Source organism: Mustela nigripes, chromosome 3 (genome assembly GCF_022355385.1).
Source record: "Mustela nigripes isolate SB6536 chromosome 3, MUSNIG.SB6536, whole genome shotgun sequence".
In the NCBI taxonomy this organism is placed as follows: Eukaryota; Metazoa; Chordata; class Mammalia; order Carnivora; family Mustelidae; genus Mustela; species Mustela nigripes.
This window is the reverse complement of record NC_081559.1, coordinates 162,738,237-162,763,123: the sequence shown is the minus strand read 5'-3', so window position 1 is coordinate 162,763,123 and position 24,887 is coordinate 162,738,237. Positions and strand designations below refer to the sequence as shown.

The 24,887-nt window shown below is 38.2% G+C and overlaps 1 protein-coding gene across 2 annotated transcripts in view; it reads left to right on the top strand.

The window, feature by feature from the left end:
- The window catches only part of RRM2B (ribonucleotide reductase regulatory TP53 inducible subunit M2B), a 38,296-nt gene extending 20,976 nt beyond the window's left edge, over positions 1-17,320 (top strand). For both annotated transcript variants that reach the window (XM_059394950.1, XM_059394951.1), the window contains exons 6-9: positions 926-1,059; positions 5,643-5,747; positions 7,492-7,605; positions 14,583-17,320. In XM_059394950.1, the coding sequence (XP_059250933.1) occupies positions 926-1,059; positions 5,643-5,747; positions 7,492-7,605; positions 14,583-14,735 (506 nt within the window). In that variant the 3' untranslated portion in view covers positions 14,736-17,320. The remainder of the gene's footprint in view (positions 1-925; positions 1,060-5,642; positions 5,748-7,491; positions 7,606-14,582) is intronic.
- Positions 17,321-24,887: the final 7,567 nt, after the last annotated feature.

The window sequence follows — 24,887 nt, the reverse complement described above, 5'->3', positions numbered from 1 at the left end:
AATGGAGGACAAGGGGTGTTAGAGAGGAGAAGGGAGTTGGGGTAAATTGGAAGGGGAGGTGAATCATGAGAGACTATGGACTCTGAAAAACAATCTGAGGGGTTTGAAGTGGCGGGGGTGGGGAGGTTGGGGTACCAGGTGGTGGGTATTATAGAGGGCACGGATTGCATGGAGCACTGGGTGTGGTGAAAAAATAATGAATACTATTTTTCTGAAAATAAATAAATTAATTTAATAAAAAATAAAAATAAAAATGAAAACTCAGCAACCTCCCGTTCCTCAAACATAAAGAGGGAGACCTTTGTCATAAAATTTTAACTTCTACTCTCTATTCCAATACATGCAAACACTTAATATGCAGATACTACACTCATAGGCATGTGTGGTACACAGCTAAATGACTTCTTTTTTTTTCTTTTTTTTTTTTTTTTTTTGAGTAGGAAAGATCTTCTTTGTCCAGAGACCAAGACCTCTAGAGTCCAATGTCTGACATAAGATTTTTTTTAAATGATTTTATTTATTTATTTGGCAGACAGAGATCACAAGTAGGCAAAGAGGCAGGCAGAGAGAGGAGGAAGCAGGCTCTCTGCTCAGCAGAGAGCCCAATGCAGGGCTCAATCCCAGAATCCTGAGATCATGACGCAAGCTAAAGGCAGAGGCTTTAACCCACTGAGCCACCCAGGCGTCCCTGACATAAGATTTAAAGTAGACATAACTACATACCTTTCTTCTGTAGTAGGTAGAAGTGGCATATTTCCTCCTCTGAAGACCCTTGGCTGTGGCACTAATTTGTTCATTTTGATTTTTGGCAAAATAGTTGTGATATAAATACATATGTAAAAATATGTGTATTTTATAGATGTGAGCTTGAAAATGTTTACAGGATGTGATATTTCAGAAAATAAAACTATTTTATGTCTCCCAGGGGAAAGAGTGGTAGCTTTTGCTGCTGTAGAAGGGATTTTCTTCTCAGGATCTTTTGCTGCTATATTTTGGCTAAAGAAAAGAGGTCTCATGCCTGGACTTACGTTTTCCAATGAACTCATCAGCAGAGATGAAGTAAGGAATGAAATATTCTTCTAGTTAATATTTGTATTTGTATTTGGTGTTCATTTATTTTTCTTTCCCCTGGAAAATGATGATATCCTGGTAATTAAAAGAAAACACAAAGTAATTTCTTCCTCGGTTTTTAAGAATTGTTATTTTTCTCCTGCCTCTTACTGTTTGTCAGTCTCCCCACTCATCCTTAAATACATCAAATCCTGGTTTTCCGACCTTGGCCTCTCTCCTTCACTGTACGTGATCTCCTCCTGGCTAATCTTATCTATTTCCATGGGATCAGGAACCATTTAGATGCTCCTAAACAATCCAAACTTGAGCGCATTCTTTCCTGAGCTTCAAACCCAGGTGGTCAAGTGCATTTTAGTTTCTCCTGGAAGGCTCCACTGATAACTCAAACCTAATATTTCAGAAATCAAACTCATCATCTTTCTCCCCAGATTCATTCTTCTGTTTTCCCTGTCTCATTCCGTGGTGCTACCTTCTATTCAGTCATCCAAATTTGAAATCTGGAAGTCATTTTGGATTGCTTTTTCCCTTTCTCAGCCACATCCAGCCAGTAACTACATCTTATCTCCCTTTGCCTGCGATACCCTTTCCATCTTCCTGCCATTTTTTCCCCATTTGTTGATTACCTTCTTACAAGTTGCAACTCAAAACTTCCCTGACTCTGTTAGATAGAACTGACTACTTTTCCTCTATGTATCCCTTTGAAAGGGGAATCTGTCCCTGTCTTAGAGTCAGTAACATGTACTATACTTCCTGCCTCTCTCCTCTGCTGGACTCAAGGCTCCCTGTGTGCAGGCACCTTGTCTTACTTTTTATTCCTCTTCTCAGGGTTTAGCCCATCACAGCCATCAGCTCACAGGTGTTGGCTACACTAATCCTGGCCCCTCAGCTTATTTCTAAGTGACCTTGTCAAGTTATCAACTTCTCTGAGCCCCAGTTGCTTCAGCTATAAATCTTGACAGGGTTTTGTTAAAATAAAAGGAGCCGGTATGTGTGAAAATGTAAGTTAAGTGCCATAAAATGCTTTCTTTAATTTTTGTTGTTTCATGTCTTTCAGTTTCTAATAATTTCTTATCATGAATGTCATATGTGGTAATTATAGAGAATTAAGAGAATAAAATCACTCAATCTTGACAGAGATAACCACTATTAGTATTTCATTGTATTTCTTTTCAGACAATTTTCTGTAGTTAAACCTATGTAGAGACATATGACTTTTATTTTTATTTATTTGACAGAGAGAGATCACAAGTAGGCAGAGAGGCAGGCAGAGAGAGAGGAAGGAAGCCACTGAGCCACCCAGGCGCCCCTATGTAGAGACATATGAACAGCATTTTATAATTTGAAATATTCTGCTTTTTTCATATTTTTATGAGCTGAGTTTTTTTTAGCAGAACATTGTGAGCATTTTTTAATTAAATCAAGCATTTTTTGGAAAGAGTAGTTTTTTAAAAAGAGTAGTTTGGTTAGATATATAATATTCTAATGAAACAGTGTTTCACTTATTTGACTATTCTATACTTGGAAATTTAGGTTATTTCCAGTTTTTTGCTTATTTCTTTTCCTATAATGTAAAATGAATATGTTTTGTGGATAAACATTATCCCAATTTCATATTGTTTTCCTAAGCTAGATTGCCTAGAAATACAATTACTGCGTTATAATGTATAATCATTTTGAAGGTTATCCATACTAATTTCCAGATTTCTTCCAGAAGTTTTATAGAAAACCCCACCTAGCAACATAATTTACATGTCTTTTCTTACCATAATCTCACCGAAATTTGGATTTGTGTTTTAAATAGTTGACAGAGTTGAGGGCTAATGGTTCCTCATTATTGGTTTTATTTGCATTTATTTGATTACTACTTAGAGTGAACTTTTTTTTTCCATAATGACATTAGTCATTTTTTTTGGTCTGCATTTACCTGTATTTATTTATTTGACAGAGAGAGAGAGAGAGCACAAGTAGGCAGAGCAGCAGGCAGAGGCAGCCGCTTAACCGACTAAGCCACCCAGGCGCCCTGCATTTACCTATTCTTGCCTCTGTTTCTGTTGGTGTATATTCTCAGTGCATAGTGACTGCTAGGGCTCTCTCAATAGTGTTGTTTATTGAATTTGTTATATTTATTGTATGAATATAATATAAAATATTATTTTTGTCATATTTTTGCAAATATTTTCCCAGTTTTTCCTTTGCTTTTTAATTTTGTTTTTTTCTTGTAACATACAAAAAACCTGAAATTGATGTGATCCACTTCCAGAGAGTAGTTAAGTAATCACATATATTTTCTCTTGACTTTATAACATCTTACTCTGTAATACAGTTGGGCTCTGTTTAGTACTAAGTACAGAATTTGGTATAAATGTAGTATAGGATAAGTTAGAATTTAATTTAATTTTATTTCATACACTCAGGCAGTTTTTCTAGTTCTCTTTGTTAAGTAAGTCATCCTTCTCCATTGACTTGTGATGTCTCCTTTATTGTATATTAAGAATTTTAAGTGTACTAAAATCTGTTTGGGGGCTATTTTTCTCTTTTCATCAACCTGTCAAATTTCATGCCAAAAAACCTTTTTTTTTTTTTTTGAGGGGGAGGGGCACAGGGAGAGGGAGAAGGAGAAAGAGAATCTCAAGCAGGTTCCATGCCCTGCGCAGAGCCTGACTTGGGCCTTAATCTCACAACCCTGAGATCATGACTTGAGTCGAAATCAGGAGTGGGACGCTTAACCAACTGAGCCACATAGGTGCTCCTAAACACTTTTAATTATTATCATTTTTTTATTTTTTGATAACTAATAAGATAAATTTAATAACTTTCCTGTTAAAACTGTTATTGTAAGATTCTGCCCATTTAATCTTCCAGATTAATTTTTAATTGAAATACATTTGACATATAATATGCAAATTAAAGATCTATGACATGTTAATTTTGTACATTTATATATTGTGATATGATTGCCATTGTAGTGATAATTGGCCCCTCTATTACATTGCTTAATTACCCTTTTTTTTTAGTTCAAATAAATAAGTTCTAGTCTCAGATTCTTTTAACTAAAAACAATTCTGTTGAGATTTTGATTGGAATTGCTCTAAACCTCAAAATTAATTTTATTCACTTCCTGATTTAACATATGAGTACCTACCTTTGATTTACTCATCTCTGTAATAGGTAGCTAGCTGTCAGTTCTAATCAACACTTTCTTTAACAGCCTTCACAGTTTATTTGAAATTCAGCCTTTGGTAATTTGAAGTATCCTTTTGAGTCCAGTTGGGGAAAATTCTTTGCCTAACAAATCTTCTAAGATTAACTGTTCAAAGCATTTTTTTTTTCCTGATGGTTTCTTCAGGGAATGATAAATAGGAAAATAATCCTTGGAATAACAACCTTTGATTAGAATCTTATCTTTCATTTGCCTTTGGTTTTTGTTGATTTATTTAGAAAAACACAAGCATACTCTGATTTGTAATCTTTTAAGGTGTACATTCCTTCATCCTCCTAGCCCCTTGGTGGTTTACAAAATTGTTTCTTTTTCTTTGTAGTTTAGAAATGTTCACTGACTCTGCCTTGCTTAATTTTATAATCTCTAGCTTAATTTTGTTTGGTACTGCATCATCTTTCTCTGTCTCTGGCCTCTTTCTTTTTTTGTTTTGACTTTTTGCAATTACTTCTGTTGTTTTCAGCTTTATACCATCTGTTCTGTGTTTTGGAATCCTGATTATTGTACATTGGATCTCCCTGATCTGTTCTCTATTTATTTAAAGCTCTATCCCATTTCTTGCATTTGCATAACCATTCTGTTCTCAAGGTATTTCACAAGTTTATTTTCTTCTATGGTTATCTGCAGAGTCATTTCTGCTTTGTACAGCTTCAAATGGCATTATTTTATTTTTTTTTAAGATATTATTTATTTATTTGACAGACAGAGATCACAAGTAGGCAGAGAGGCAGGCAGAGAGAGAGGAGGAAGCAGGCTCCCTGCTGAGCGGAGAGCCCGATGCTGATGCTCGATCCCAGGACTCTGGGATCATGACCCGAGCCGAAAGCAGAGGCTTTAACCCACTGAGCCACCCAGGCGCCCCTCAAATGGCATTCTTAATTCTTCTTATTTTCATTGCACTGAATTTGTTTTTTTCTTGAGCCATTCTTATTGAATATAAATGTTGTCTTTTTGACACCTCTTTAAGTTTCACCTTTACTTTAAACACTTACTGTTTTCAATCATTTCTTAATTTTTTTAAGACATTAGAAATGAATGAATTTTCATTTCAGCTGTTGCTTTGTTTTCCTTTCCAACATGATTTTGGTTACAGATTTGTTGTTGTTAATTAATTCATCTTTCATATTGATGAATTAAGATTTGCTGGCACTGAAAAATTTTCATGATAGGTTATTGTAATTGGCATTTTAATGATATTTGAAGGAAAGTAATTCCTGGTACTATGAATCCTTCTTCTAGCTTCCAGAAATTCTGTGTTGCATTCCCAGAACCTAATTTATATGATGCCTGACACATGACAGTGAAAATAGGTGATTAAACATTCTTTAACAATGGTATTTTTCTTCTATTTTAGGGTCTTCATTGTGACTTTGCTTGCCTGATGTTTCAGTACTTAGTAAATAAGCCTTCAGAAGAAAGGGTCAGGGAGATCATTGTTAATGCTGTTGAAATTGAACAGGTAAACAAGGAAGCTTGTATGATTAGCACATCTTTTCCTCTGATGTTTGTACCATTATTATATTGAATTGACTCAGGAAATTGCCACTTGTAGGTCAAAGCAAATATCAGTAATTTTCAACCTGACAGTACCAACAGATGATACATTGCAATTATCATGTCAGCTTATAATTTGGTTTGTAAGTAAATGTTATATGTTAAGCTTTTATGTGTACTAAAATCTGTTTTGGAACTGTTTTTTTCTATCTCATTGATCTATCACGTTTTATGTCATAGCAAACTATTTGAATTATTTTAGCTTTATTTTTTTTTTCAGCTACTAAAGGGTAATGACGGTTTCTTGTTTGTTTTGTATTTTCAAAACTGAGCATGGTATCTAGCTTGAAGTTTTCACTAAATTATGTTTATAGAATTAGTAAATCAATGAATTAGTGAATAGTAAAACTTAATAAATAGAATGTAAAAATCTCTAACTACAAAGACGTAGATGTTCCACTTAGGCCTTTTTTTTGTATATATCATTTGAAAGAATTAGTTTAAAAGTAAAGTAAATTTTAAAAATATTTTATTATGTTCGGTTAGCCACCATACAATAATGCATTGTTAGTTTTTGATGTAGTGTTCAACAATTCCTTAGTTGTGTACAGCACTCAGTGCTCATTACAACATATGTCCTCCTTAATACCCATCACCCAGTTAGCTCATCCCCCGGCCCCCCTCCTTTCTATAACCCTCAGTTTGTTTCCTAAAGTCCAGAGTCTTTCATGGTTTGTCTCCCTCTCGGATTTCTTCCCAGTTTTCCCTCCCTTCCCCTGTGGTCCTCCATGCTATTCCTTATGTTCCACATGAATGAAACCATATGATAATTGTCTTTTGTTGCTTGACTTATTTAGTAAAATAAAATGTTTAAACTTTTTAAAAAAATACTGCATAGTTCAATAGCTGTGGTTTTCACATCTGGAAGGAGAAAATGCATGAAATGCGTTTTGGTATTTTTAATCATTTTGAGAATTAAATTCAAATGGTTAATTTTTTTTTAATTTTTAAAAAGATTTTATTTATTAATTTTTGAGAGAAAGTAAGAAAGAGCACACAAGTGGGGAAGTGGGACAGTGGGAGAAGCAATGAGGAGGGAGCCTGATGCGGGACTCGATTTGGGACTCGATCCCACGATCCTGGGATCATGACCTGAAATGAAGGCAGATGCTTGACTGATTAAGCCACCCAGGCACCCTAATGTGCTTATTTTTGCCCTATTAACATGTAGCCACTGTCTTTCAATATAGTTGGAGTTCAATTTATCTCCCAACCCCCATATCTGTTTTTATTTTATTCTCATTTTCTTTGCTAAGTGTGTTTCTATCTTTCCCAATTCCCTTCCATAACTATGTGTCCAACAGTGATCATCTTTGGTGAATCTTTTTCCAGATATTTCAGGGCAAAATATCTCATTTTTTCAATGGAGAAAGCCTATGAATTAAGGTTCTATAATGCTACTCTGTAAAATACCAGTAATTTGATAGTTTCAATTTACTTAGGCTATTTAAGAATATGAAATACTGTGAATAGTAATACCCCAAACATTTTTAAACAAATGAATGTTGCGATGTTGAAAGAATTTACCCTAGTATACTTTCCTCAGGGACTTAGATGATTAAAAAAAAAAAAATGAAAACCCTATTTTTATTTGGAAAATATTTATTGTTCTATCTCTGTATTTTATTCTGTTTTTGTTAAAATCTTAGGAGTTTTTAACAGAAGCCCTACCAGTTGGCCTCATTGGAATGAATTGTGTTTTGATGAAACAGTATATTGAGTTTGTAGCTGACAGATTACTTGTGGAACTTGGATTCTCAAAGGTAAGGTATTTAAAAATATATTACTACAAGCTAAAATGTTATACCAAGTAAGGCCACTAAAATACTATATTTTATTAAAAGCATTTGTAACATACCTGTCTACTTTTAAAATGTGTGTGACAAACCCTGTTTTGCATAAACAAATTGGTCTTGCAAAATCCTTTGGAACTTGGAATTCATAACAGAAGTAGGAGGCTGATAAATCTTATTAACTGAGCTCAATAAATTACTTATAATAATTGTAGGATTTAATGGGATTATCTTTAAGTAAATAGGATTTATTATGTGTATATATGTTTACCCTCATAAATCCCCATGGGTCAATATTGTAATTTTTATGTTACTATTTTTTAAAAGATTTATTTATTTATTTTAGGGAGTGGGAGAGAGAGCTCAACTGCAGGAAAGGGCAAAGGAAGAGGGAGAGAGAGAGAATCCCCCAGCAGACTCCCCATTGAGCCGTTGAGCGTGAAGGCCACATGGGGCTCAGTCCCAGGACCCTGAGAGCATGACCTAAGCTGAAGTCAAGAGTCTGCTTCTTTTTCTTTTTTTAAAGATTGTATTTATTTATTTGACAGATAGAGATCAGAAGTAGGCAGAGAGAGAGGGAGAAGCAGGCTTCCTGCTGAGCAGAGAGCCTGATGCGGGGCTCGATCCCAGGACCCTCGGATCTTGACCTGAGCCGAAGGCAGAGGCTTAACCCACTGAGCCACCCAGGTGCTCCAAGAATCTGCTTCTTAATCGACTAAGCCTTCCAGGAGTCCCACATTTGTATTTCATTTAAAGCCTATTTACCTTTTATTTGTTTAGTGAGATTAGTTCATCAGAAATTAGTACTTTTATTTTTTTATTTTTAAAAAGATTTATTTATTTGAGAGAGAGAGAGAGAGAGAGCTAGTGAGCGAGCTTGGTGGGGAGGGGCAGGGGGGAGGGAAAGAATCTTAAGCAGACTCTAAGCCGAGCGCAGAGACCCACACAGGCTCCATCTCATGACCCTGAGATCACAACCTGAGCTGAAACTCAGAGTCAGATACTTAACCAACTGAGCCACCCAGACGCCCCTGAATTTTAAATATGAGTAGTTATTAGGAAGACATTAACTGACATAAGTTGACCCCTTGAACTCAGTTGTCTTAAAACTTATTTTTCATTTTGTTTATCAGAAATAATATACCTGAATATCATAAAGAGGTATGCTTCTCATATAACAGATGGAGTCTGCGCTAATCTACCTGGGTTCCAATCCTGGTTCTGCCACTTTCTATCTATAGGACCTCAAGCAAGTTGCTTAACCTCTTATCCCCATTTCTTCGTCCATGAAAGGGAGATGATAATAATAATACTTACCACAAAAGATTGTTGATGAGTTGGTATGCGTAAAGCATTTCAAATAGTATCAGACATACAGTAAATGTACACTGGGTCGTCATGTCGTCTTCACCGTAATTGGAACATTCATAGATCTTGACTATGTACTATATATATGATGGTAATTAGAAATTAGAGGTTTTAACTTCTTAGCATGGAACCGTGAGTTTACATTGTATTTAATGAGAAGCGTTATGAAATCCATGATGCTGGAGTAATCATTACCTTTTTCAGTAATGCATTTATGTGCTGGTAACCACAGAAATACCATCATGAAAGAGCCCAATAAGGCAAAGGTTTTTGTAAGATGAACTATAGTTTATTATTTTAGTTATAAAATTCTGTGTTGACTGACAATGAATGGAGAAGTCAAGATTATAATTGCATTAATATGATCTCTTAAATTTATAAATGATATATTTTTTTAAATTGTGTTTGTTCCTAAGTAATACCAATATTTTTGTTACAGGAAAATTAATTTCCTCACTTGAGCCTTAAAGAGAACTCAGTGTGCTTTAACTGACCACCATATCCTCACACTTTTACATCCATGTTCTCCTGCTTTTTAGAAAACTGTGGACTCCTGGGTCTAATTTTCCCTTTGGGACCTGGCTCACTGTAGATCTATAAAACATCCCGCCTACAGAAGAAAACCTAAACGTAGTATGAAAAATCGTTTTTCTACAGGCCTTCAACAAAACTCAATAAATTCCAAAAGGCAGAAATTATATAGACCTTTTAGATTTTAATGCAGTAAAAATAGAAATTAACAATGAAAGATTGAAAAAAAATTTTGTCTGCTTAGAAATTAAGAAGCTGTCCTTTAAAATGAGATTAAAATGAAAATATAAAGTAATAGAAAATGTGAACTAAATGATGATAGGGTTACTATATATCAAAATTTATAGAATGTACCCAAATAGATCCTCAAAGGAAAAGTGATAGCCTTGAATGTGTAGATTAAGAAGACAAGACAGTTTAAAATACATGAACCACACTTTGAATTCAAGAAACTTAGAAAAAGAACTGTTCCTCTAATGACAGTTTTTAGCAAAATAAGAGATTACTTAAATTAGCAAATGTTTGTCATTTATACAGAATTCTAAGTAGCCATATTAATGTTTTCAACTTCTCTTTTGGTTTGGGATTAGTCAACAAATGTTTGAGTGCTTCAGTGGGTCAAAACAAGCCACTTAATTTATTTTTTGGTATTATTGAAATGTAGTTGACATACAGTGTGATACTAGTTTCAGATGTACAATTGACTGATGGTTCCATACATTACCCAGTGCTCCCCACGAGAAGTGTGTTACCACTTGTCACCATACAGTGTTATTATCATAGCATTGACTATATTCCCTATGTTGTACTTTTCATCTCCAGGACTGACTTATTTTATAACTGAAAATGTGTACCTTTAATTCCCTTCACATATTTCACCCATCCTCCCCCCTTCCCCTCTCTGGCAGTCACCAGTTTGTTCTCTGTATTTATGAGTCTGTTTCTGATTTTTTGTTTGTTTATATGTTTTGTTTTTCTTAGATTCCACATAGGAATGAAATCATATGGTATTTCTCTTTCTCTGACTTATTCCACTTATGGTAATTCCCTCTAGGTCCATCCATGTTGTCACAGATGGCAGGGTCTCATTCTTTTTTTTTTTTTTTTAAGATTTTATTTATTTGAGAGAGAGAATGAGGAAGAGATCAGGAATGGGGGTGGGGAGGGCTGAGGGAGAGGGAGGAGCCGATTCTGCACTGAGCAGGGAGCCCCAAGGGCAGGACTCGATCCCCGGACCTGGGAATCATAACCTGAGCTGAAGGCAGACACTTAACCAACTGAGCCACCCAGGAGCCCAGATCTCATTCATTTTTATGCTGAGTAATATTTGTGTGTGTGTGTGTGTGTGTGTGTGTGTGTGTGTGTGTGTGTGTACATACATAGTATATCTTCCTTATCCATTCTTCTGTTGATAGACCCTTGGGATATATTCACACATCTACTACTGTTGTAAATAATGCTGCAGTAAACGTAGAGATGCATATATCTTTCCAGATTTCTGTTTTTGTTTCCTTTGGGTAAATACTCTGTAGTGGAATTACTGGATCATATGGTATTTCTCTTTTTAAGTTTTCGAGGAACCTCCATATGGTTTTCACCAGTGGCTGCAACAGTTTACATTCTCCAGCTACAATGCCTGAGAGTTTCCCTTTTCTCCACATCCACACCAATGCTTGCTATTTCTTGTCTTTTTTTAAGAAATGTTTTTATTTAGTTATTAGAGAGAGCATGAGCAGGGGTTGGGGGTGCCCTGAGGAGGGACAGAGGGAGAAGGAGAAGCAGATTCCCAACTGAGCAGGGAACCTGATGTGAGACTCCATCCCAGGACCCTGGAATTATGACCTGAGCCAAAGGCAGGTGCTTAACCAACTGAGCCACGCAGGTCCCCTATTTCTGGCCTTTTTGGTACTAAATATTGTGACAGGTGTGAGGTGATATCTCATTGTGGTTTTGTTTTTGCATTTCCTTGATGACTAGTGAGTGATGTTGACCATTTTTTCAAGTGTTGGTTGAACATCTGATATCTTCTTTGGAAAAGTGTCTCGCTTCTCTGCCCATTTATCCCCCCTCTGGCCATTTTTAAAATCAGATGATTTGTTGTTTGGATGTTGTATACATTCTTTAGATGTTTTGGATATTAACCCTTTATTGGATACATCAAATATATAAAATATTTACAAATGTTTTCTCCCATTCTGTAGGTTGCGTTTTTGTTTTATTGATAGTCTCCTTTGCTGTAGTCTTAATAGTTTATTTTTGCTTGTGTTTCTCTTGCATAGGAGATATATTCATATTTATGTTGCTAAAGCTAAATTCCAAGACATTACTGCCTTTTTTTTTTTTTTAAGGAGTTTTATGGTTTCAGGTCTCACATTTAGATCTTTCATCCATTTTGAGTTCATTTTTGTGTTTGGTGAAGGAAAGTAGTTCAGTTTCATTCTTTTGGCATGCAGCTGTCCAGTTTTCCCAGCACTATTTATTGAAAAGACTACCTTTTCCTCATTATATATTCTTACCTCCTTTGTCGCAGATTAATTGGGCATATGAACATGGTTTATTTCTTTATTTCTTGACTCTTTCCTGTATTATTGATCAAATTATCTCTTTTTTGTGCCAGTACCCTATTGTTTTGATTACCAAAGCTTTCTAGTATATCTTGAAATCTGAGATTGTGATACTTCCAGCTTTGCTTTTCTTTCTCAAGATTGCTTTAGCTATTTAGCCTTTTTTGGTTCCATACAATTTTTAGGATGATTCAAGTTATGTGAAAAATACATGCACTTAATTAACTTAATTTTAGTTACTTTGTCCATGCCATGGATGATTTATTTTTTTAAATAAATTTTCAAAAGATTTTATTTATTTATTTGGCAGAGAGACAGCGAGAGAGGGAACACAAGCAGGAGGAGTGGGAGAGGGAGAAGCAGGCTTCCTGCTGATGTGGGGCTCAATCCCAGGACCCTGGGATCATGACCGGAGCCAAAGGCAGACACTAAATGACTGAGCCACCCAGGCACCCTGCCATAGATGATTTAAATCAGGTTTTTTGGAAGGCTCCAGTTTTAAAATGCAGTAAATCTGTAACTATTGGTTCAGTGCTTTTTTCACTATATCCTGCTAGTTCAAATTTTCACTCCCTCTTAGCGCATTATTTCTGACAGGCAATGTCATTGAATTCTGTAACTCAACTACACACAACATTTGATCTTTTGTTGAAAAAAAATATATATATGTATGTATATATATGTATATGTAATATTTTATTAAGATATCAAGCTTTTTATTAAGCTTCATTAAAAGTCACAGAGCATGCAATTTCCTTTTTAACAAACGTATAGTTCAGTGGTTTTCAGTATATTCAGAGGTGTACAACTGTCACAACAATCTGTTTCAGAGTATTTTTAGCACCCCACAAAGAAACTGTACTCATTAGCCATCAGCCAAATAATACTCTAAACCAAATTTTATTTATCCATTTATCAGTTGATGGACATTTCAGTAGTTTGGGCCATTAAGAATAATGCAAATAGGGGGCACCATTAGGTCAGTGGGCTAATGGGCTAATGGCTCAGGTCATGATCCCAGAGTCCTGGGGTCGAGCCCCACATTGGGCTCTCTGCTCAGCAGGGAGCCTGCTTCCCCCCCTCTCTCTGCCTGCCTCTCTGCCTACTTGTGATCGCTGTCTGATGAATAAATAAATAAATAAATAAATAAATAAATTTTTTTAAAAAGAATAATGCAAATAGGAACATTCACTTATAAGTGTTTGTGTGGACAGTGTTTTCATTTCTCTGGGATATGTAACTACAACTGAAATTGCTACATCCTGTGGTATCTGTTTTTAATTATTAAGAGGAAGTGACAAACTGTTTTTCAAAGCAACTGCACCATTTTACATCCGGTAGGGGCTTGTTTCTGCGCATCTTCGCCAACACGTCTGATGCATCTTTTTTGTTATAGCCGTCCTAGTGGGTGTGAAGTAGCGTTTCATTGCAGTCTTGATTCGCATTCTCACTAATGAGTAATGATTTTGAGCATCTTTCCAGGTGTTTCTTGGCTTTTGTATACCTTCTTTAGAGAAATATCTGTTTGTTGATTCAGACCCTTTACCCATTTTTAATTGGGTTATTTGAAAATATTCTTATCTGTGGTGTCCATAATCCCTAAATGGTGTCCATAATCTCCTAAATTTAAAAATCCTATTTTATTGCCCCTCATGGATCACTGAAATGTTTCATGGTTTTTCATCAAGCTGTGTCGCCAAGTCTGCTTCTTGAATTCAGAAGTAGTGGAAAAGCTTCTTGTTAACATATATTCCACTTTTGGGGGTGCGTGGGTGGCTCAGTGGGTTAAAGCCTCTGCCTTTGGCTCAGGTCATGCATGATCCCAAAATCCTGGGATCGAGCCACATCGGGCTCTCTGCTCAGCAGGGAGTCTGCTTCCCTTCTTCTCTCTCTGCCTGCCTCTCTGCCTACTTGTGATCTCTGTCAAATAAATAAATAAAACCTTAAAAAAAAACCCCATAAATTTCCACTTATAGTTTGGAGACATCTATGGATAGTATTTATTCTCTTTTCTCATCACGGTCCCTTAACATCAATGGGTTAATTATCTGTTAAGAACTGAGAAACATGGTAAGGTTCACAGTACATTTTTGGTAATTCAGTATTTTGTAGTATCATGTCTGTGTGACCCCCTAATGGTTTTAACTGTGAAAAGGTCTATAATGTCAATCGTGTATTGGATCTTTCAAGCTGCAAAAACATTTTAGTTTGATTGGTGTTAAATCTTTCATTTCTGCAGTAATATATGTCTTCTTCCTACTTCTTAAAATACCAGAGATGCTAATGTAGTTTCTTAAAGTTAGTAGGTGATCTCAATTGTGTTACAACTAATCAGCCTTGATTAACTCTAGGACCTTCTGGAATCATGGATCCTACAGGTGACTAGGCAGGTGTTAGGAGACTTGAGCTTGTTAGTTATCTGTTCTTCTTGTGGATGTGATTTGGCTTCTTCAGAATGTCTAATAACATGTCTTCTCTTTTTAGGTTTTTCAGGCAGAAAATCCCTTTGATTTTATGGAAAACATTTCTTTGGAAGGGAAAACAAATTTCTTTGAGAAACGAGTGGCAGAGTATCAACGTTTTGCAGTCATGGCAGAAACCACAGATAACGTCTTCACCTTGGATGCAGATTTTTAAAACACTTCCCATATATAAACCTATCACTGGCAGACAGCAGTCTGTTTTTCTTTGTTTAAAGAAAACCCCACCAAACTTAAAGTACCTCCTTTAGGGAATAGAAGTTTGCTCAAGAGGAAGTCTAAAACCAAACTTCAAATCAAGTTGGATTTATATAAATACACTCTAATTTTCTTGTTGAACAACCAGCTTGTGACTTAAATGCTTTTGTTGTATCACTAAAATATAAGATGGTACTATGTGGGGGTTAAGAGCATGAGGTGAGGGGTCAGATATGAGTTTGACATTCTGCCCTTACTACTTGTGTGATTCTTGGCAAGTCAATTAATCTCTCTAAATCTCAGTGTATGTATCTTTAAAGTGAATGTAATAGTAGGTCCTAAATTTATCACATGGAAATGAGGATTAAGCCACAAAATAAATGCTTAGTCAATATTACCACCACCACTATTACTATTATGACTTACTAATAGTGTTAATTATGGTGTTGTTGTGATAAAATGCTCCCCTGTCTTCCAAGTAATTGTGATTCTGGGTCTTAAGATCTAGATTAAATCTTTGTTTGAAATAATGTTTGAAGGAGAATACAAGGATTTCATTTAAGAGATTATAATTCTCATTAACTTGAGAATAACTTCTTTGGATTCCTCAGCATGTGGTAAAGGAAATTTAGTTCTTAGTTGTTTTGGGCAGGATACTTAGGAAGTGGAATTCAGGAGGTTATCCTGGCAGTCGACCTTGTAAGTAAAGTGATTCTCCTCCTTTGGAAGTCAAAATGATCACTATTGCCATAGTCCTGAAATGTTTAAAGCCCAGGTGAATTAGCTAGAATAGCATTTCCCAAAGAGTATTCTAAGAGCTGTTAGCCCCTCTAGATATTTTGAGGGGAAAGAAAAGGGATTCTGTGGTCAGATGAATCTGGGGAATGTTTGTCTTCCCTTCCTCTTTAGAACATATAGTCAGTACATCAAGGATAGAGAAATTCTAAGTATGTAAGCTTACTCCCCCCCAGCCGACTTTCTTAATACAAATACAAATAGGAAATGTTCACCTGTTAACATCTCATCCAACTGGTGTTCCTCAGAACATAGCTTGGAAAAAGTTGGCCTTGAACCATTTTACACTTAGGGGAAGGAGTTGGGGACTGAGTTCAGGAGACCTGGTGGGGATTACTGACCCATTTGTATTTGTGCTAAGCTGAGTAATGCACCTGAGACTGACCTCAGCTGTGCTTCTTTAATACTCTTTAAACTCTTATGCTGTTACAAGGTAGAGTCCAGATAATGGAACTATGCCTCCTGCACAGCAGCAGATGGCAAGGGAGACAAAGGTCTCTGCAGACGCTGAGCAAGGAGAGGCCAGGAACCCCTCATTATCATTAGGAAGAATCAAGAAGTAGCCTGGGCCCCCAAAACAGTGTGGTTCTCCACTTACAGCAACTTTTTATAAAATTCTGCAACCTGGAATTTAGAGATTTTTCACTTTGCCTAAATGTTTGCTTCATTTATTCGGCAGTGATCTAACTGACTTTGTGAAACTCGGAGTTCTCGAGCAGGTGCAAGAGGAGCAGGTCATAACTTCATTAGGGAGAGGTCAGAAACTTGATATATTTCCGCCTATGACAATGCCATGTATTTGTTCAGTTTTTCAGTTTGTTCTGTGTTGCAGAGTTGGCCAGCTGTTTTTATGTCTTCTCAGGGGATCCCACAACAGCCTTGGGAGCTTGAAGAGCAGCTAGTATTGACATTTTACTAATGGGAGAGAGTGAGGCTCAGAGAAGTTAAATGTCTTGGCCACGATCTGCTCGTATCGCTGTTCCTACAGTAGAATTCTTTTTTGTGTTTAGTCCCTTACATCCATCTTCATGTGATTTTGTCTGTTTCCTCATTCAAGTATCATGTACTTTATTACGGTGTTATATAAATTATTTAACTATATTCAGATAGTGTGTTCAAAGATGTGCCTACTACTATACTGAACACTGAACGTTTAAAACTAACAATATCTGCAGTGATATCAGAATGAAAGAAAAATGTTTTCAGTGCATATTCCCTTTGTTTGGAATCCAGATCTTTCTCATAGGTTATGGCAGGTGCCTTAATATGAAGCTTATTTATAGTAGCAATAAACCTAATTCTATCGAGATGAAGAAGTTTTATTACTGAAATACTGGATTTTTAATACACTGGTTTATTATATTCGGTGTTCTAGATCCTTTTCCAGGCCTCTAGGTTACATATTTATTTATTATGTTTAGTACTTTGGCTCTTAGCTCTTAAGGAATGAAGCAATTGTGGAATCTCTTTTTAATATTATCTTGCAAGTAAAGAAAAAAAATTAGAGTATGTTTACAACTTCTTTTTTTAATAGCACATATATTCAGATCATGGTTACAGTAGTCAAGTTCATTATTTAGGAATATAAAAACTTGTAGTTCATGACAGATTGCAGTTATTAAACATATTTCATTGTAGTATGCAGAATCATGACTTGGAAAAACTTTGGAAGACAGACCCAGTACTTTCAGATAAGCCTGTTCTGTTGTTCAGTTATGTACAGTAATAAACAATTGTTTTTACATACAAGCTTACTTGAGTCCTGTCTTCATTGTCTCATTTTGGAACATCAGATTTTTCTGCTGCTTTTTGCCATTTTGTTTTTTATTCATAAAAAAGTGATTACAGTTGACCGTTGAACAACATGGGAGTTAGGGGCACCAATCCCCACCCCCCACAGTTGAAAATCTACATGTAGCCTTTGATTCCCCCAAAACTTAACTACTAATAGCCTCCTGTTGAGCAGAAGCCTTACCAATAACACAGTCAATTAACATGTATTTTGTGTGTAGTATATATGATATACTGCATTTTACAATAAAGTAAGTTAGAATAAAATGTTATTAAGGAAGTTGTAAGGAAGAGAAAATACACTTACAGTACTGTCCCCTATTGAAAAAAATCTGCATGTAAGTGGACACATGCAGGTCAAACCCATGTTGTTCAAGGGTCAACTGTATTGAGAAATCATACCAGTTTGTGTATTTTAAAAATACTTTATTTGATATTCAGAATTTTGCATTTTACCTTTAAATATGCTAACATCGGTGTCATGGAATCCCCAAATTGCATTTGTACAGATTAAGCTAAGGGCTAAATGTCACTAACTGATTTTCAGTGATAAATCTGCTCTTGGGCTGCATGAAAGCCAGCTTAGATCAGGTTTATGTTTTTCCACTAAATTGAGTGAATTGGCAGCCAACTCAGGAACTCCTGCTCGGCGGACTCTCTATGAGTGGCACAGAAGGGAAATCTGTGTATTTTTGTTTTTCCCACCCTTTAAATACTCTCCTTTTTAGACAATTACAAGTTTGCAGGAAAACTCGATATTCCTAGGACCTTAGGAAGAAAGGATTTAAGCCTTCAAATTTGGGGCTTAATTCTGTTAAGGAAAATATGGGTGAAAATGGAAAGATAGAGAATGGATGGTTTTTTGCTTGTTTGTTTTTCATACAGAGAAAAATATAACAATTCAGGCTTCCTAAGTTCACAAGATCGTTAACTTGTGCATTTGACTTTTATAAATATGTCTTGATTTTTCCAAATGTAGGGTAGTTTAGCAAAATTACTCGGTATCTACTGTGTATGTAGAGAGCCTTATTAGGTGTGGTGTACCTGAGTCTTTTTGCTTAAATACATTGTGGTCCATCAAGCCAATCCTGCCTACTTAGGATTCAGGGTTTTTTTTCCCAAAGAAATAAGTTATTTATTTATTTTTTTGATTAGTGTGTTGAAATGAACTATATCATAGCTGCATCATTTTGTGTGTGTTCTTTTTGAGTAAGATTATTCCTGAATTGCAACCAAAAGGACCCTGGGTAAAACAAAAATTGACTCCTGGATATAAACAGTGATTAGAAAGAACCAGAGTGTTCAGGCATGTATCAAAGAGCTGGGAGCCCTGAGTTTGCTCCTTGGGCGGATCCTGAGAGCCAGATGAGGTCTTCAGTGAAACTCAAGTGCTATTTAGAGGGCGGGGTGAAGAGTAGGAGAGGGAAGTATGGCTGAGATGTGAGCCTTAGAAGAGCAGCGCGTTGTTGCACACGAATGGGGTATGCCTGGCCTGCATGGTCATCCAGCAATTAGAAAAACAGCTGTCCTTGCTCTGTGACCTTTCTCACAACCACATCTGTTCCGTTCATCTCTCCAGGTTAGCGTGTTACCACATCCTAGAAAACGAGCATTCTCCAGTTTGCCTGAGTAAGGGTCAAGGGGTATGTTCTTGATATCCTTTTGTCATTAATGAGAGTGTCCAAATTCTGCAAGGAAAATTGAATTCCCAGTAAAATAATAAGCATTTGTACATACTTCAGTGCTTATAAGGTAACCTTCAAACTTGTTCTTCTAACCACTTCTTTGGTCTACTAGTTTTATGAGAAATTGCTCTGTCCCCATAATATTGGTAAAGGGCCAAAAAGCTCAGACAAGCCATGTTACTTGTCCAAGGCCATGCAACTGGTAAAAGAGGCAGGGATTATTACTTTAAATCTCATCATCTTTTCACTGAATGCACCCAAATTTCTGCTGCTACTGCTGGTGATATTCAAGATTGTTCATGGGATATCATCCCCTAGACCTCGATTCTCTCCCTGATACACTCCATCAGCAGGTGTCGATTTAGAGCTTCATGTGTCATGCCCTAGAGCTTGCTGGGAATTGTGTTAAGCAGCACTTCATGGAGTGGGGAGAGAGCTAACCTGCTGCGGCCTGGCTGGAGTGGTGATAATGTCTGAAGACATCAGAGGTGCAATTTTGGAAACCTTAAATCCTATCTATACTGTCTAAAACGTTAAGAGCTGTCCAGATCAGAGCTTCCCAAGCAGTCCTTCTCAGAAGTCAGATTGTAAAGTGGTAACAAATAAAGATACACTTGCTGCAATTTATTTAAATTTCAGATGCTAGAGCAGCACTCGCCTCTAATTCCCAACACCCCAGATCTCAGAGGACTCGCACCATCCTTCATGCGGCTCTCTAAAAGCAAGTCGAACCCACCGAAGGCAGTATCCAGATACAATCAGCCTTTACATTTCTGAGAAAATGTATTCCAAACACATCTCCTGTGGGTGCTACAATTGTCCTTATCTCCAGGGACTCAGCTTCATTGATGGGCCACAGAGTTTGACACAGAGGATCTTTCCCTTCCCAGATTTTTTCCTCTGCACCTGCCTTTTTTACTGGCTTGTCCCTGCTCATCCTCTGGAAACGTCCTTTCTCCATGTGCTCATAGCTCTCCATAACTGGTACACGATGTATTAACATTTAATTGAACCCCTTTCAGGTGAGAACAGTACTCTTTACATGTGTCTTCCATATGGCACACAGGAGTTTCTCAGTATTTCCTGAATGAATGAATGAATGAATGAATGAATGGCAGTCATAGCTAGTTGAATCATGAACCCTGGTGTCCTGTAATCAGCATAAGCTGTTAGCTAGAAACCATCATTTACAGAGCACACGTGCCCCCTATGCTTCACATAGACCATGTCATTTAATGCTCTGAATCCTGTTGGAAAGGCATTTTTTCTTCCTTCCCTCCACAAATATTTAATGAGTGTATCCTAAGTGCCAGACACTGCTGGAGGTGCTGGAGATCAAACCATGAAAATACAGACAGGACGTCTGCCTCAGGGAGCACAGCGGGATGCACTCATAAGCAAAGAAAATGTTATTTCCTCTATTTTCAAGGTGACTTTCAGAGAGGGCTTACTCCTGACCAACTCCTTGCTTAAAGTGGTACAGATAAAGCCAGAATTCCGTCCCAGTTCTGCTGAATGCCAAAGTTCATGCTTTCCCTAGAATCTCCTGATCAAGACATCACTGAAGCTCTGATGGGCACAGAGTCCCAGGTCCCAGGGGTTAGTGGGCCCCAAACCACTTCAAAGGACTGTGTGGCCTGAGCTGAGAGTCAGCAGCCACAGGTGCTTCTCAGGCTCTAGGAGCGAGAAGCCCGTGGAGGTGAAGGTCAGACTCCGCTCACATCCCTCTGGCAGCTGGCAGGCAGCCCTGTTGCAATCAGCGTGGGATTTGGTGGGCAGGGCTGATGGGAAGTTAGCAAAGCTAATTCCATCTCATTTTCTACAAGGGAGGAATAGCTTCAGGATCTTGCCAGCTGCTACCAATATAGGGCTCAGTTTCCAGCCCTCACATGTCCTGCCTGGGTCAGGAGAAAGCCAAAGAAGGCTGTTAGGGGCCCCCCAGCCTTCCCCGAGGTCAGGGGAAGAAGTGACTGCGTGGGAGGTGGGGTGGGGGACACGGTGCCAAGTCCCCTTTCTTGCTAGACAACTGCGACCTGGCAGCTCCACTGGCCTCCTGTTCTTGACTTCCTGCAGGTGGTGGTGGTTTTGCCAGAGGTCTCATTTCCTGACTTCCTCAGGATGGAGCCCTTGAACCACTGGTCTCTCTCCCGGCTCAGAGGCTGCTCCTTCACTGTGGGAGTTAAGGAGGTGGAATTTAAAGAAGAATCATTCTGTTTAAGGGTGAGCTGGGGCTGCTGGACTTGGGGGGGGGGGGCGGGGGGGTACTCTGGACACACAGAAGAAATTCCTGCTCAGCACAAACTCCCTTGGGGAATTTCACCTCTGGCTGACCGTTCAGAAATGAAAGTCTAGTCCTCCTAGTCTAGTCTGGTCTTCCCATAGGGAAGCCCTGCATTTTGGAACCAACAGAAAGAGGGAAAGCTTCTTTCCATAGACAGATGCTGAGCACTCATGAAGCCACTGACAAAAACAACACATTTTTATGAAGCATCTGGAGCCCTGAACTTGTCACAGACTCGCCTGTGATTTTATTATTTGCTTATCCATCAGTTTGGGGTAGGGGTGGCAGAGAGGGGAGGGTCAGAAATGGCAGAAAGATAATACTTACCCTCTGGCCCATTCTGGGAAGATCTAGGGGTGGAGGGGAAAGTACTAGCTCTCGTCTGTTGTACCAGAATGGATCATGCCAGTTCCTTTGGCCCTGGATCCCTGAAGCTCCCGTCCGCCTCAGTCTGAGGAGGGAGATGGAGATATCTATGCTCAGGGCAGAATATTTTCACAATTTAGATGTGGGGAGCAGGTTTCTTGAGAGCTAGGGGTCATTAAATGATACTCCATCCTGTGAATACTAAATCTATCTTGACTCAGTTGATTGACTTACACCCCACAGGAAGTACCTCAAAATGTTAGATTTTGCTATGCTGAGGTGTGGAAGAGCACAGGCTTTAGGGCCAAACGATTTGGGTTCAAACCCTGACTCTACCATTTACTGGCTGGATGACTTCTGCAAGTTAAATATGCAACTAGGAAGAACAGCCATGTAGACTTCTTCTGCTGTCGTACAAATATGCGGGACACTTAAAATAGCGCCCAGCACATAGTAAGCCCTCCATAATTAAAGCTATTATCTCAAAGCTTCTGTTTGGCATTAAAATTCCAGTGGTAGGCCTGGAACATTTCCATTAGCTTAGATGACCTTAAAGTCAATAGTTCCTCGAAGGCTGAGTTACTGGCTCCTTGCTGTGCCTCCTTGAAAAATTCCATCTCTGTACAGGTTTCAGTTCTCTCGCACAGACTGGTCGTTCGAATTTTTAGCATAAATTTATAAGTGGTCTTAGTATCTAGCATGTTACTTGGCGAGGAAATAGACTTTTTGTGTTTCCTTAACAAATAAGATAGTTTTGCCCTTCCTGCAACATTAGCAATAAGGGAAATTCGGCTCACCTTAATTATCTGTATAGGTTTAACATCCTTTGTTGTTCTCATTAGCATTTTAAGGCTAACAAACACATCAAAAGCCCCGAATGAGTGATTCCTATTTGGTTCTGCAAGTAGCAAAGTCAAGTAGTTTTAGAGCCACAATGTATCACTGCTCTAAGGAGAATCTTCAGTCCCAGTGGATCTGGTCCTGTTGTTCCCCCAACTAGATTGAGAGCTTCAGGGTAGAGAGTTGACGCTTTTCTGCCTTAAAAGTCCCTCCCTGCATCAGGTGGGAGTCAGACTGGTTATCATTGGCTCTAGGGAGCTCAGTTTGAGCCTTAAGGCCTACCACTGGGACTTAGGCATGGCTGGGTCATGACTCGCTCATAGGGTGAAGCTTCTTAGCATGGGGACTTCTGGGAGAGAATTGGCTCTGGGGTCAGGAGGGGACAGATCTGATGGTTTTGACCCAAGTGATGGGTTGGGCAGAGATTCTGAATGTAGCACAGAAACCACTACACAAACCTTATCAAGTAGAACAAGGGGGAAAGCAGACCTTGAAAGAGTGGTTTCACACAACCTTGCTCATGTTGGGATATGAACCACACAAAGAAGAACACAAAGGGAGAGGTCTGTGCTCCTTTCCAGGCCAATTTGTAATTGACTTTGGTGCCAATGCCAGTGGAGAGCAGTGTGAAGTAGGGTTGCTTGGTTGTTCCAGCTTCTTGCTCTTAAAAACATAGGTGGTGAATGGGACACCTGGGTGGCTCAGTTGGTTAAACCACTGCCTTCAGCTCAGGTTATGATCCCCGGGTCCTGGGATCGGGTCCCACATTGGGCTTCTTGATCAGCAGGGAGCCTGCTTCTCTCTCTTTGCCTCTGTCTGCTTGTGCTCTCTCTCTCTTTCTCTGACAAATAAATAAATAAATATTTTTTAAAAATAGGTGGTGAACATCCATATATGTATGTGTATATATATAAATTTATATATATATACAAGTATATATACAACTTTATACATATCTAAGATTTTCTCTAAGATAAATTGGGTCAGAGGAATGTAGAATTCTGAACTTGCCTCACTTTTCTTTTAAAGATTTGTTTATTTGAAAGAGAACACAGTGGGGGAGGGGCAGAGGGAGAGAATCTTCAAGCAGATACCCTGCTGAGTGTCCAGCCTGCTGGACACGAGCCTCAATCTCACTACCCATGAGACCATGATGATCATGACCAGAGCCAAAACCAAGAGTCATATATTCAACCCACCAAGCCACCCAGGTGCCTGTTTCACTTTTCTTTTTTCTTTTAACTGTGTATGGAAGTAAAATACGCATATACATTCAGGTCTGTCTTTTTCTCTTTTAAATAATACAGACGTCTACATACTTTTTTTTTTTTTTTTTTTAACTAAAATGGTGGATACATTCTAAAACTTTTTCTTTGGACTTAGGTGAAACTTTTTTGTTTTTATTTCTGGCCATAGTTCTATTTCTTCCTATGGCAGATACTCTTAGCTGTCTACTCCAAAGCCATACCCAACCCTTGCCCACTTCCAACAACAGAAGCTGGGAAAGCTACATACTTGCTTTCCCAGATGCCCTTATAGCTAGAAGTGGCTAAGTGGCCCAGTCTGACTAATGAAACATAGAGTAAAGCCTGTTAGGTCTTACAGAGAAATATTTTTTCCTCTCTGCTTCAAAAGTGAGGCTTGTGAAATGAAAATCTCTGCCAGGAATACTCCTTTTGTGCCCTGCCTTCAAACTGTTGTGTGAGGGTGTAACCTTTGCTACAGTGGCAGCCACTTTGTGATCATGAGGTAACATACATGAGCAAGAACAAAAAAGCTAAGATGCTGATGATAGTAAAGGCAAAAAGCAAAAGATACCTGGGTTTTGGCAATATGGTCACATAGATCAGCTGTGGTAACTCCTACCTCCCATTTTCTGTTCTGTGAGACAATAAGTACCAAGATTCCCTAAGCCATTCTTACCCATGGCTTCTATTACTTATAACAAATGCATCTTATCAGAAACAACCTTCCCTCTTTAAAACAGTTCCGAATAAGAGCATTATCTCTTCCCTCTCATCCTGTATTCCTTGCCCATAGGAATGGTGATTACATCCTGTGATTACATCCTGTACAAAATGTATAAGAATGTAAGACAGCCGGATCCATTTCTCAGCAATTCCGGCATCCTTCACAAACGTTTCTGGCCACCCAGCCCCGGTACAGCCTGGCTCTTCCATGTTTTGGCTGAGGACACAGGGCACCTGTGAGCAGTCAGCCGCCTTCCCTGTGGCCTCTCCCTGCGGCCACACCCCTCCACCTCCATGGCAGTGAGGTCGGAGAAGACTGTGTCTGAGGCACTCCAGAGGTCTGTTCTGGGGTGCCCTGCCTGCTCCTCATCTTAGGACTGTAC